This window comes from Aythya marila (assembly GCF_965140915.1).
Source record: "Aythya marila genome assembly, chromosome: 11".
In the NCBI taxonomy this organism is placed as follows: domain Eukaryota; kingdom Metazoa; phylum Chordata; class Aves; order Anseriformes; family Anatidae; genus Aythya; species Aythya marila.
Genome location: NC_139052.1, coordinates 9,767,632 through 9,781,500, shown reverse-complemented (window position 1 = coordinate 9,781,500; position 13,869 = coordinate 9,767,632). Strand labels below are relative to the sequence as shown.

General features: G+C 49.8%; 1 protein-coding gene across 1 annotated transcript in view; it reads right to left on the bottom strand.

Moving 5' to 3' along the window:
- HCN4 (hyperpolarization activated cyclic nucleotide gated potassium channel 4) overlaps nt 1-13,869 on the bottom strand; it is a gene marked incomplete at both ends in the record, with an annotated part of 98,702 nt that overhangs the window by 37,616 nt on the left and 47,217 nt on the right. The window contains one exon of the mRNA XM_082769022.1: nt 4,044-4,205. Within this exon, the coding sequence (XP_082625148.1) occupies nt 4,044-4,205 (162 nt within the window). The remainder of the gene's footprint in view (nt 1-4,043; nt 4,206-13,869) is intronic.

Genomic DNA, 13,869 nt, shown 5'->3' with positions numbered 1-13,869 from the left:
AGCCAGATGAGCTGGAGGTTATGTGTGGTTCATGTCTGAGACCACCAGCCCAGCCAACCGGGGTGTGAGCACTCTTTGTGAACCCCCTGTTGGTCCCAGCTGTGATATATGCTGGCCACAGGCTGTTACCCCGGGTTTGCTGCTGCCCACCACTTGGGTCGTGCTGCACAATAAGGCCTCTGAGCATCACTGCCCTCCCCTGGACAACACCATAACTGCTGGGCAGGGAAACGGACCTTCAGATCCAGTATAAGGGACAGGAATAGTGGGATCAGAGATGGAGCTGAAGGGTCGTACCTCACAGGACAGCATCTTGGCTTGTTTCTAGGCTTGTTTCCAGGGCAAGTTTTGTGTGGCCTTTACCTTACAGAAGAGAAGATCCTCTCAGGACTCCAGGTGCACCACAAAGTCTTCACTGCCCATCAGCTTTGTGTAGGACCCCCACCCATGCACACCTTGTTCCTGGAGCTCAGCCTGGGCACCCAGTCCTTGTCAGAGCTGTCAGGGCTGTACCTCTGCTAGCCCTGTCCCCTGGCTGGGCCTTGGACACTTTAGCCTCATCTCCAGCCCTGCCTCTGGTCCCATGTCTTGCCACTCCTAACTGGACTCCCTGGATGGGCCTTGGACACCATTAGCACCTTGCCTTCTCTGGGATGATCAACAGAGCCTTCCATCACCAATTCTGCTCTGCCCACCCTGTTCAGGTCCAGCAGATGAGGGCACTGCCTGTGCAGGGGTCACCTTGCTGACACCATCATGGAGCAGCCCTACCCATGCAGCTGCTCCTTGACAGGTTTATAAAACACAATACTACTACGCAGCTTTGCAGGCTGTGAGTGAGGGTATGAGGGAGCTGCTCACCAGAGCCTTGGGGGGAATTAGGAATCAGCCAGGAGCCCCATGCAGGATTGCTCTGTCTTCCACCCTACATGCTGCAGCGGCATCTCTTCTTCCTTTCTCTCAGCAACACAACAACAGTGTGGCAAGGGAGGGGGTGGTAGGCTCAAAGGGGAGCAGAAGGGAAGATGAGCAGTATTTCCCGTGCAAGGTCGCTGCATTTGACAGGGGGATGTTTGCCTTCCCCGCAGGGTTTATCAGTTGAGCGCCGTACCCAGGGGAGCGAGCCACGTGTTTCCAGCAGCTTTCAGGTCTCAGCAGAGCTCAGATTTCTCTGATGAGGAGCTGCCAGGCGAGGGTCATGGGGCGATGCTGCTGCCCGCACATATGCCTCCCTGGAGCTGACTCACCAGTGTTTCCCTTTTTAATAAAGTGCCCTGTAGGGAAGCTAACGCCAAGGCCCCTGAGACTGGGGCTGAGCAATTAATACCGCAGACATCCTTCCCTGCCATGTCAGAGCCCGTTCAGAAAGAAGGCTCACACAGAGTCAGTGCTACAATTGCAAAAGATGAAAGATGGAAACATAGAAAACAACAAAATGAACTGGACCCAGGGATTTATCGAGCCCCTGATATGATTTTGGCAACACCAGATGCTTCACAGATCCCCTGGAAGAGGATCAAACTTTAGGAAGCAGATGGGAGGTGATGAATCTTCTTTTCCTGCTGCACTGGAGTCGGAGCCGGCTTTATGGACTGCCAAGTGGCTAGGTGGGAAACTCTGGAGCAGGGATAAGCAGCACCAGCACACTCAAGGAGCAAGCCTCCAAAGCATTTGGCACCTTACGAATAGCTCCCCTTGGATGCAGCAGCCTCAGAAGATTCCTTTTCTCCCCGCAGTGGTTCCACCCCAATTTTTTTAGCTCCTGTGGGCAGTCCCGGCAGTTGTGCACCCAGTGCGTTTATCCCTTCCCAGCTGTGACCAGGTCCGTACTGGGCATCCCAAGATCCACCCTGGGGACTGTCACAGGCAGATGCCATCGGGGCCTCCCAGCCCTGCCCAGCACAGCTCTCAGAGAGCACAAGCACCATCAGCACCTCAGCACCAAGGCCTGGGAGCAGCCCAGGCCATTGTTTTCTGGCTGTTTCCTGACTTGGTGGCCTCTCCCACCACTTCACATCAGACTACAAGGAAATCGGTGCACTAATCGTGCCGTCCACATCCATCGCTAGGGAGCAGGCTCCCAGTGACACATCTGGAAGTCCCAGGAGATCAGAGGACAGAGCCTTAGTGTGAGAAGAAACTATCTGATTCCAAAAATTCTTTTTGTTGAATGTTCTAAAAATGAGCTATTTTGGGGTTGGCATTTTCCTGTACAAATTCTGGAACGGAAGCCACCTAAATTCTAGGTGGGGCAGATAACCATCTCTCCAGCTCCCCATCCCAGTTTCCTGAGATTCCATTTCTGAGACAGTCATTGAGATCACCATTTTTTTTCACTTTTAAGAAATGGAAAAAATGAAAGTGATTTAGCTGCAGATGAGAAGCTGAAAAAAAAATCACACAAGGCAAATTTAATTCCCAGCTTCACAGGCTCTCAAGGAGGGGAAGACAAGCACTGCAGCATGAGTCCTTGCCTGGTAAAGCCACGCTCTGAATAAAAAGTTTCTATCCTATCCTTCCTGGAGACTCTGCTGAGTCCTCCTGCCTGCAGGACACATCCTTCCCCCTCCTCCTCAGCCCTGCAGCTAATAAAGGTGCCCAGCCTAAGCAGTAAGAACATGAGGTGGCTCACCCTTTGATCTGCGGTTTTCACCCAAGCTCTCAATGCACATAAACATATCCTCAACGATCATTTGGCTAACGAGCACTCCCTCTGCAAGAAGACTGAACCACTTAAGTGGGAAAGAGCAGGAAGCAGGACTGGGAAACGTATGTGAGGAATAAGGAAACACGGTTCAGATCTGCTGCTCTCAGACTGTCCTGCAAGGACACCGTGGCTGAGCCACTTCATCCAATGGGGTTGATTCGCCTGCACCTCTGAGCTCTCCAGGACAAGGAGCTGTCTGTCCTTTTGAACCTGAAGAGCACAAGCACAATGAGGCCTTGATCTGTCATTGCTCCTGCCATATAAATAATAAAAAGGCAGCACTGGGGAAGACAGGGCAGCTGCTGCATGGGTTGTTCCTCTGCTATAGATAAATAAGGGACTGGAGTCTCCAGAACTGCCAGTCTGGCACCTTTCAACAGCAGGAAATGAATGATTACTGCAGAGGGAAGAAATAACAAATAAACCCCCAAACAGACGACTTTTTCATGGCTGCTCACTCATCTCAAGCATGGGCAGCATGTGCCCACAGCTCCGCATGTGGGAGGCATGGAAGCTGGCAGTTTTAAACATTTTACATTTGTTCTGTTCTGCATGAGTGCCTGATATTATTTTTTTTTTAAAGAAGGAACTGGCTGGGGGAATCTGGAGGTTAAGAGCTGCAATAAGAGGCAATTTTTTAAGCTTTGTCAGTTGTTGCTGCTTAATCAACTGGACATTGTCCCTTTGAATAAAAGATCCTGAATTCTCAGTGAGACAGTTGAAAGGTACCATGAAATCCCCGCGCATGCACCATATGGTACAGATCTCCCTCACAGCAAACAGCGCACTGAGCAGCACAGCTTGGGACATTACAGGGAAGTCTGGTCGCTGTTCCTACAACGGAAGGCCAAATTGTGGCTTGTCTGCTTCAGCCTGGTTTAATGGGATATGGTGCAGCTCCCCAAGGAGCAGCAGGCAGTGCGATCACACCCACCCTTCATGTGGCTATGGAGCAGGAGGCTCAACAGTTTCCTTGGGACCAGTAATGGGAATTAGGATGTTACGGATAAGACCCAGCTATGGCTCTAGGGCTCCCCTGCCTCTTCCCTTTGGCTCAGCAGAAAGAGGGATCTCAGATCCCAGCAGAAAGACGCTCTCATTTTTGCTCTTTGCTGTCTCCTGCCAGGAGGGGGAGCCTGGCTCCTGCCTTGCGCTGCAGGCAGCCCGCAGCAGGCTGTGCTGGGGCTGTGCTCTGACACTGCCATGGCTCTACCAGCGCTTGCTGGACCGTGGAGGATGCCCCTGAAAGGACGTGGGGGAAATGGGAAGCTGGGGACACCACGTTAGTGCTGGGAGGCGACCAGGGGCCTGGGGAACATGACGGGCAAGCACTTACCACCATGCGGTTGAGGGATACCCAGCAGTCATCAGGGAAGTCCTGCAGCATGGGCACGAGGAACTGGAGGCAGCCATCCCAGTGACACAGCAGCAGCATCATCCCGATCAGGTTCACAATGCGCACCACCGCGCTAGCCAGATCATAGGTCATGTGGAAGATCTGCAGGGGACAAGAGGGAGCAGATTAGATGGCAGCTCCCCAAACAACCAACCCAGCATAATTAGACGCAGTATCGGGGTCAAGAGCCTTGCTGATGTGACAGGAAAGGCTGCATCAGCTCAGCTCGGGTCAGTCACTGTACGCGAGCAGAGCCAGCTGAAAAAAAAAATAGATTAAAAACCAAAATACAAAATTGTAAGCACTCAACCCTCTTGCCCTTTGATTTTACCTTCAATTTACATTGAAAGCTCCATAACTGCTCTTATAAAATAAGTTGGTTGCAAATATTTCCAGAACATCAGCCACACCTCAGAAATAAACTCCATCATCACATCTTTTTAACCGCAGTGACCTTCTTTGATTTCTGCTCTTGTTGGATATATGTGTTGCACTGACCCATGGCTGAAGCTGTCTTTGTATCGGATGTTGGATGTAGCCTCTGTATGTATCAAATGCAAGAAAGAACAGCCTCAAACTCAGTAGACTTCTACCAGAGCACCTGGTTTAACTAATTCTTGTACCAGCTGCTGCATCACTTCAAGTCTTACGAGATGGATATGAAATTGCACTTAAATGAAGCGCAAGGAAAAGAAAAACATGCCAGAGCTACACAGCAGCTCTTCGCAAGGACACCCAGAAACCTGACAGAAAGGAGCTGCAACCCCTTCTCTGCAGCCAGTTCTCTGATTTCTCTGATACCAAGGAAGCCTACATCCCTCTCGTCCACAGCACTAGTCATAAGCAGGACACACGGAGACAACTGGGTACTCCGTCATCAAATCCACATAGGTAGTCAAGAATTACTTGATGGACACTATTTGGGGGGGACTTTGTTGTAGAGACATTGAGGGTGCTTGGCTCTTTTATGCCCAGCAGCCCTAAGCTACACGCCTGCCTAGGACTGGTTTTCCTTGCCCTGCAACATGCCACGGTGAGCAGCAGCAGAGCCCTGGAGAGCATGGTCACCCTGCGTGACTGAGCACAGAGCCTCTTCCAGCCTCTTTTCCCATGAACACATCCCATGAAGAGGGGGAGCAGGGAGCAGCCCCTACATGCTGCTGTAGTAGCAGCAGTCCCTCCAAGGAAGCAGGATTGTTGGGATGCAGAGGAGGCAGCACGGCCACCTACTACAAGGGAGATGCTCTCGCTCTGACATCACCCTGCAGAGACCCCAAACACATCTGACATCTTTTCCCACACGCTGCCGCATCGCCACAGCAATCTGGGAGGGATGGAGGCCTGAGAGCCATGCCCTAGCGTGTCCTGCCCTAGAGTTCCACCTGGAGAAATATTAATCACCACTCCCCACACACAGTGCTGTGCTGCTGCTGTTGCTGGAGGAGTGAAATATTTGCAGGGCTGGGTGTGAGTGCAGCAGAGACTCACTGCTGTCACAGCCGGGCCCTCTCAGGAGGCCTCCCCGTGGTTTGGCACGTGCAGCCTGGCTGGTTTGTGTCTCAGCCCGCAACCTGGTGACACAATGTCCTACTTGGATTTAATGGAAGGAAACGGAAACAGCATGCCTCCTGGTGCTGCTGCAAAGCTGACCTCCAAGTGAGCCATGCAGAGTGCATTTATCCAGACCTGCAATTTCCCTAGGGGTGTAACAAGATTTACTCTAGGTTCTTCAGATGTAAAATAAGCCACAAATGCGACTTTCTTACGAGTTGGCCAAAAGACAGGGAGACACTGACACAGGCTTATATAGGGTGGCAAAGCCATTTTCAGTTTGCTGAGTTATGAACAAAAACAGAGAGTGCAGTGACAAAAACTGCAGGGAGAAGCATTTCCTGAGTGCTGAACAGCTCCACGGAGCCCCAGTGCAGAAAGCTGGGGCAGATGATTACTGAGGAGCTGTCTGTCTGTCAGGGAAGCAGGGGACAGGGCCGTAGGCATGCTGTGTGACTGTATGGCAAGGTCCATCTACCTGCTTGCTGCCCTTACAGGGCTAGTCCTGCTCCTTGCAGCCACCAGCAGCAATATGAACCTGCCATCCTTGCCAACATCACGGACTGGCTCCTCTGCTCCCACAGTGAGTCAGTCTGAGCAGCTAAAAAGGCAGAAAACTAATGTTATGAAAGAAAGGAATCGTGTTTGTCAGTTTAGCTCCCTAAATTGGCTCATCACTCTGTTGTCAGAGCTAGCTGTTCAATTTCAATGCTCGTTGCCACACCAGATATTAACACCTCCCTACCTAATCAGGATGCCACGAGGTCACATGCATTAGGAGATGCCAGCGTGCTCAAACCAGACCAGAAGGGAGCCACAGAAGAATGCCGGGAAGCAGAATGATGAATGATGTGGATAGCTGCTTCTAAACCCCATTATTTCCGCTGCATCCAAGGTGCAGCTGGAGTCCACAGTGTCACTTAGCATGAGAAAAGCCATTCTAATGATATTTCTGAGCTGAAAAGAAGAAAATATCCAAAATCCAGCATGAAAGGCTGTTCTAGGAAATCCGACTCTCAATGCTGACTCAATAGGTCAGTATGAAAGCCAAGCACATAATTCATAAAGAATAATTCCTACTGGTTTCACCTTTTTTTTTTCCATTGCAGAAACGATCATTCTCATTTAGATAACCCGAAGTGAAGCCAGCCTATCTGAGTGACAGCCATGGGCTATGGTTTTAATGAAGCTAGAGCAGCAGTTTGCAGAAGGATCACTGGGTGGATCTTTTGTATTGCCAGGGTTTTACTATATTAATTACTTTTCCTCTCCCACCTATGTGTGTTTTTCAAAGAGCTTCAGCCCTCCTGTAACCCAGGGAACTCCAGCCAGGGAGAGAGAGAAACCCAGTCTGGTTTAGGAAGTGCCTTTATTCCTTTAATATATTAAAAGTAGAGAGTGAAGAGCCTGAGGGAATGGATGGTTTAGGGGAAAGGTAAATGGATATGGGGCTTCTTATACGATGAATGGCATCTGTTCTGGTCAGGGCTGGGCAGCAAGCCTTTATCCCGTGGTGCACCTCCAAAATCCAGCCGTAAATGAATGTGTTTGCTTCTGCCACTGGGTCCTGCTGCCTCCTCTCACGCTCTAAAGGGTGGCTTCAGCTCACCTACTGTGGGCCTAGAGACCATTAGTCACTAGATGGAAGCACGCCTACCGAGGGCGAGACATCTGGTTTGCAGCACTCGTGTACCTGAGAAGGGGACACATCACATCTCAGGAGTTCCTGCTTCTCTCTGCTGCCCATAGCGTAAGCCTGGGTCAGAACTCCAGCTGTAAATGTCTGAGCTGCAGGTAAGACAAATCTAATTTCAAATGTCAGTCTGTGGAGCTACCAGCCCACTCCTTGGAATACATTTGCATTCACGTGCAAGAGAAAAATATGAAACACTCACCCTGCGGCACACGGGAATAACAGTGCAGGGGTGGAATGAACACCTTTCACCAGAAGAAGCTCCTGTAAATGCACTGCGGCACTGCAGGGAATGCTAACTCCAGGAGTGTGCTGGAGAGGGCCTCGCCAGTGCTGCAGAGCCCAGAAGCAGCCTCCAGCTCACTAGGGAGAGAAACCTTCCAGAATAGCTGCTCCAGGAGCAGAGGAACACGCACGGTAATTGGTACTTCTCTGGTTTTCATTATTAACACTCGGGGCTTTCTTGTCCTGTTGTAGCACAACCCCAGCTGGGTCCCAGAGCATTACACCTCCGTCTGTCCCTGGAACTGCTTTTGCCTGCCGGCTTTCAGCTGCCTGTCATTTAGAGGAAGGGAGTGGGGAGGAGGAGGAGGAGAAGGAGGAAGCATGGACTCTAGCTTAAAGGTACCTGTTTCCAAGGGCATTTTCTGATCGAGCCAATAGTGCTGTTATTTGACTGTCCAGAACAAGCTGTGGCTTCAGAATCCCTGCTACAAAGTCCACTCTGTGCTTCTAGCCAAAGGCACCTTGCGGCACTCTCTAAAAGGATAGGTGGGGGAAAGTGGAAGGACCAAAGCTTTCCTCAGCAAAGTCATCTCTAGGTATAAGGGCTCCGTCTTGGAAATCCAGCCCATACTGAGCAAACTATCTGTCAGGATCCTAATGGCATGAATCCACGATCCTGGAAGTCCCAACTAACTCCGTGCAGCACCCCTCACTTGGCTCTCTGCTGCAGCAGGTTTCCTCTGTCCTGAACCTTTGAGCTGGAAGAAATCAAAGACACCTTGGAGAATTGGGGGCCTGGCTCTGGCAGTGAAACGAGGGCTTTGATTCAAGTCGAAGCTGTATATTTAAGTGTTGTATGTTGGCACATAGCTTGCTGTGGCCATCCAAACCACTAGGTCAACAATATTTCTCAGATCCTTGCGAGCGATGCTGCATTGCCGTGTCCGTCTGTCTTGGGACCACAACTGCAAGCTCCTGGTGGCTCTGCATGGGCTGGAGGTGCCGTGCTTGGAAGAGGCAGATTGTCCTGAGGGGCTGGGGACTGCGATAAGGCGTAGCGACGATTCTGTTTGGAGCCAGTGTTTGAGCCGGAGCTAGACACCCTGCCAGACAGAGCTAACAGCATGCACAGTCACTCAGCTGAATGCTGGCTCTGCGCAGAACTGCCTTGCATCCGCTGGGTTTACGAACAGATTCTGCACCACAGGAAAGCAGTGAAACTGCCTGTTGCCCTTCACTACCTCTACTAGCAATATCGCAGGATTTCTGTAGCACTGCATCCAAACTGAGAAAGCCTGCTGGTCCTAAGCCAGTTCTGGCGTCTGTAGCCACACCGTGGATAACACACAACTGTGATAAATCCCCTGTGGCTAATCAAGTGGCTGTGACACTGCTCCAGCTTAATAGAAAGCAAAGAATCTACTCTTAATTTATGGCTTAAAATCCCAAAGACCTTAAAAGGAAACATAAATATCAAAAGAGACCCAAAACGTTATCATATGTTATTCTGAGAGCTGTAGGGGTCAGAGTTAAGGTTGTTCTGCAGGGAGGAAATATGTATTTTTATTCCTACTTAAGAAGAATATTTGTGGACTCTGGGGAAGAAGGTTGAGAGGTCTCTGAGTTCACCTTCTCATACTTGGCTTTTGTAGTTAAAATCAGAGGTAAAGATATCTTTTCCTCACAGAGGCACTGGCCTTTCCAAACCTAGGTGCTCAGTCTCAATCTGCTGGAGACAGGTGACTGCTCTGAAGAACTTTTTGGGAGCCTGGCCATGCAGCTCCATCCTGGAAGGCTGAAGGGAGGGAACAGACAAACAACTGGCAGAGCTTGCAGGAGGGGCTTCCCCCAGAAGAGGAATCCTCTCTGGGCACATACAGCATCACGCACGTTAGAGCACTGAAGCATGGAAGCCACGAGCATACACGAGGCACACGCAGAGCCAAAACCCCTGAGCAGTTCAGACACTGCTAAAGACATGCAAGAAGTTAGAGTAAGGAAAGAAGGGGCAGCTCCCCAAGACATTCAGCCTGTCATGTAGGCACACACCATTGGGAAACACAGTGTTTCAGCAGAGCAACACAGAAGACCTCAGCTGCTGATGCTGTTGATGAGAAATGCATCATCAGCCCCTTTATTTGCTCCTTCCTCTCCCTCCCCAACTTTGTGTTCATTCTTCCAGGGATGCCACATTTAAGCTGTGCCAAAACATAAAGAAATCCTACCCCAAAAGGCTTGTTGTCTCCAGTAACTCATCAGGCCACGCATTTTGTTCTTGTGGATGAATAGACAAAATGCTGTTCTTGCCACTAAAACATACAAGGATAGAAACTTTGAATTTCTAAGGCTGCTTTTGCTCAGACTGGACTGCTGAAAAGAAGCTTAAGAAGGAAGGAAGGAAAATTATGTAAAGGAACACAATCAGGCTTATTTACAACCTCACAGCATACTGGGAAGCAGAAGGCCCATATGAAGGCTCAGCTTCGGGTCAGACAGCTTTGGGCTGCGCTAATCACACTGTGTTTGGCAGAACGGTGAGGGAGGGAGGGAGCTCTGGGATCCAGATTGTATTGGGACAACGCTGAAAGCACCAGCCAGCACAGAGCAGATGGACTGGAGACAGGAAATCATCTGTGGTGCACAGCTACATCTGCAAGCAGTGTGCAGATTCGGGGCTGACAGTTTGAGACGGTGTGGGATTTGGTTCTGCCCGCTTTTTGCTGTGCCAGCAAGGAAAACTATAGCCAGAAGATCAAGTTTTAGATGAAGGCAAGGGTTTGGGGTTGATTCTCTTTTTATGCTTGCTTTGCACCGAACGACATAATCAATGTCAGCAGAGTTGCTGATGCTGCCTTGAGTCAGGGTGAGAGGAGAAGCAGGTCCGTGATTCACTCGGTGTAACACTCACAGGGGGAGATGTTCGGGAGCGTGCCTGTCGCAAGGCTGCCTGAACAGTGAGTTGGAGGGATGTGCATTGAGTGCCAGGTGTTAGGAGAGAGATCCAAGTAGATTTTACACTTTAAATAATAATCCTTTGTGCTGCTGTGGCAGTTTTCATCTGAAGGTCTCCAAGGGCTCGGCTGACATTAATCTGGTGTGCTTCAATATCTCCAGTGAATGTGTTATCTCCATTTTCCTAGATGGGCAAAATGAGGCACATAAAAGGGAAAAGCCACGGGCGCAGGAAGCTTTAAGCAAAGTTTTAGATCAAATCTGGGGACACCAGCTTTGGAATCCTGCTCTACCCACTGCCCATGTGGTGGGGCTCCCATACAGAACCAAGGAGCTGCCCTTAGCAAGGGCCACTGCAGTCCAGAAGCAGGGCAGGGGGAAGAGATCCCCGAACAGCCCGTTGCTGTCGAAGCCCTACAAGAACATGATGCAGGTCTGCAGACCTCTACCTCCTCCTGAGGTCTTTTAACTCTTTCCAGGCAGCTGGTGTCTGGCTAAGGGAAGTTCTCCAGCTATGAGATAGATATGGGGCCGTAGACAGGGAGCAGCAGAAAGCCCAAGCCAAAAGTAAAAGAAAAAAAAAAAAAAAAAAAAACAACACAACTTTTCTTGCCTTCTCCCTCAGAGACTTGTGTCTACTGGAAAATATTTACAGCAGAGAAAGGTGAAATAGCAGGACTAATTAGCACTGAGAAAGCTGGCATAGATGGCAGATGTTTATGGATATATATAAACCCCAAAGATCCTGCCACCACCATGTGTTTTGCCTCTTGCACTCTCAGAGTTCGCGTTGTCTTGACAACAGCCCCCCTTCCCCTCCCCATGCCACCCCCCAGCCTAGACTTTAATCTTCCTCCTTTTAAGAACTTTTGTCACCACGGCAACATGACACAGACTTTTAAAAATATTTTCTAGCACAACTCAGACGACTGCCTTCCCTGCATGGTTTTCTTTAAACCTCGCGGATGAAAACATTCGGGGTTCCATTCTGCCTCCACGGAACCGAGCTGGAAGCACCTCGGGTGCTGTTGAGCAGGGCCAGGAGTTGGCCACTGCCCCCAGCCTGGGGGGACGATGGCAGCTTCTGATCCCAGGGAACGTGTCCCAGAGCTGCAGGGTCCATGCACAGCCTGGGGCCAGGAACTCCACGACTTTGGAGCATGTGCCCCTTTGCTTTTCAACAGGGCTTGTGTTCTCATACGCCTACAGCTCAGGTTTTCAACAGTATTCGTGCATCTCTTGATATAGTTAAACGCCTTTGGAAGAAAAAAAAAAAAAAAAAACAAGCCCTGGAGCTGTAAGTAGGTTAGGTGTCTAGCTCTCTGTGGGAATGAGATATCTTACCTGCCTAGGCATTTTTTTAAATCTCTCATGGCTCTTATCTGCATCTTTGGGGGCAGTGATTCTTCTGAGAGGCCAGCAATGAATCACTTCTGGAAATAGGTCATGGGCTTTTTTGGAAGTTTAAGAATGACCACAGTCATCAGGCAAAAGGCCCATCCGGCTCGGTGGCTATACTTAGGTACGCCTAGGGAAAGAAATATCTGGGAAGGCAGAGGGGAAAGGAGGCATAAATACCTGAGAGAGAGACAAGATACATAAGCGGTTTGAAACCAGGGCGGTGGAGGTGGCCGGCACAAGAGAAGGCAGCCGGGTGGCGAGCTGAGGTCATCGATGGACGACTTGGATGACGGAGGTGAGGCCAGGCTGCAGACTCTGCCAGAGGAACCTCAGCTGTGGCCTGATCAAAAATTCATCAAGCTAAGTGGGAAGACACCCCCTGAGTCCATTGAGCTACCAGGCACAAGGCCAATTAAAACAGTTAGCACGGGCAAGTAATGAGGCAAAATAATACTGGAAATATTGACCACGCTGTGCTGTCGCCTAGGTCGGGCACAGCCCTCCCCTCAGAGCATGGCTCTATTTTCAGGCAGGAAGCTGAAAAATTGCTCGAAAAAACATCAGCTGGCGAGAGGAAATGCTGCTCTCCAAGCAATGTGCTGCTCGGCCTGTGGAATGCATCGACGCAGGAATGCTTGAGGCCAGGAGCTTGGCAGGTATTGAACGCACACCTAAATAGACACCTGGCTGAAAAAGAGTAACTTTAAAAACTAGGATATATTCTTCCTTTTCAGAGCTTAAAAAAAAATAATAAAATGACCGAAGAATAGATCTACCTGCAAGCAGATTATTACAGAGCTGTTGTTCTGGAATTCATCACATGCTCCCTCTGAAGCATTTCATCACCATTAAGTATGGGAGAGCGGAATGAAGGAATCTCTGGTCTGCCACACTGCTTCTCCTTCTCCATTTAAATACATGAAAGAGCTGGACCCAGAGAACCAAGGACTGTCAGCAGGATTTTTAGCCACAAACACACAGAAGAACATGAGAGAAAGAAAATGAGATCCAGAGAAGAGGCCCTTCAAACAACAGAGAATCACCTCAACATTCAGACTGCCTGCAAAACAACCGCAGCTCATGTTCTAGAGAAAGCTGCCACAAAACACGAGCAGTGACCTTTATTTTCATAGTTCCTTCAGTCACGCTTGAAGTTTTTTAGCCTAAGATTCGTACCAGATTTAAAAAATCCAAGGCTGTCTTTCAACACACTTACAGACTCCTGTGACTGGCAGCCAGGCTGTAACAGTAATTCATTAGGACCTGCCCAGGAAGTGCAAACTCACCCAACAATTACAGAACTTGGCAGTTTCCTCTTGATCAATTAGTATGTCTTTAGTGCTTCTTGCCCTTCAGTGGAGAGAGGCCTTTATTAACTTTCTGTCAAGCCCCACTCAAACACAACAGCACAGCAAGAGGGTGAGGCAGAAGGCTCACACCCCAAAATGAAATGAGCTCATTGTCTCCAAAGCACTTCTCTGCACCAGCATCCCAGTTCTGGAGCCAGTGTTTAAAGGACTAGCCTTTTGGGAGACTGAAATGACAGCAAGTTTTCCTCCTCCCATTTTTAAGCAGCAGATAACATCGTTTTCAAAGAGGTGCATCTGCCTGCCGAGGCTGCAGCTGCGGGACGTTTGGCTGTGCTTCTGTCCTCCAGCTTCATTCGATTACAGCCTCAGCAACCCAGCCCAACTTCCACCCCTGACTTTTTTATGCTGCTAGTGACTGAAACACCTGTGAAAGGAAGCAGCCTGGCAGGCCTGGAGCCTTAAATAGTTTCCTGTGCCACGAGGCAGAGAGTGTGAGCAAGATAATGACAAGCTCCTCTGGCTGCAAACTCAGTGACACTGGATGTGTATGGAGAGCAGAGTTCACGGATTGAGGATGCTCAGCACAATGGCCTGATTTTCCAATGGGCTGAGCATTTGCCTGCAGAGTCTCCAT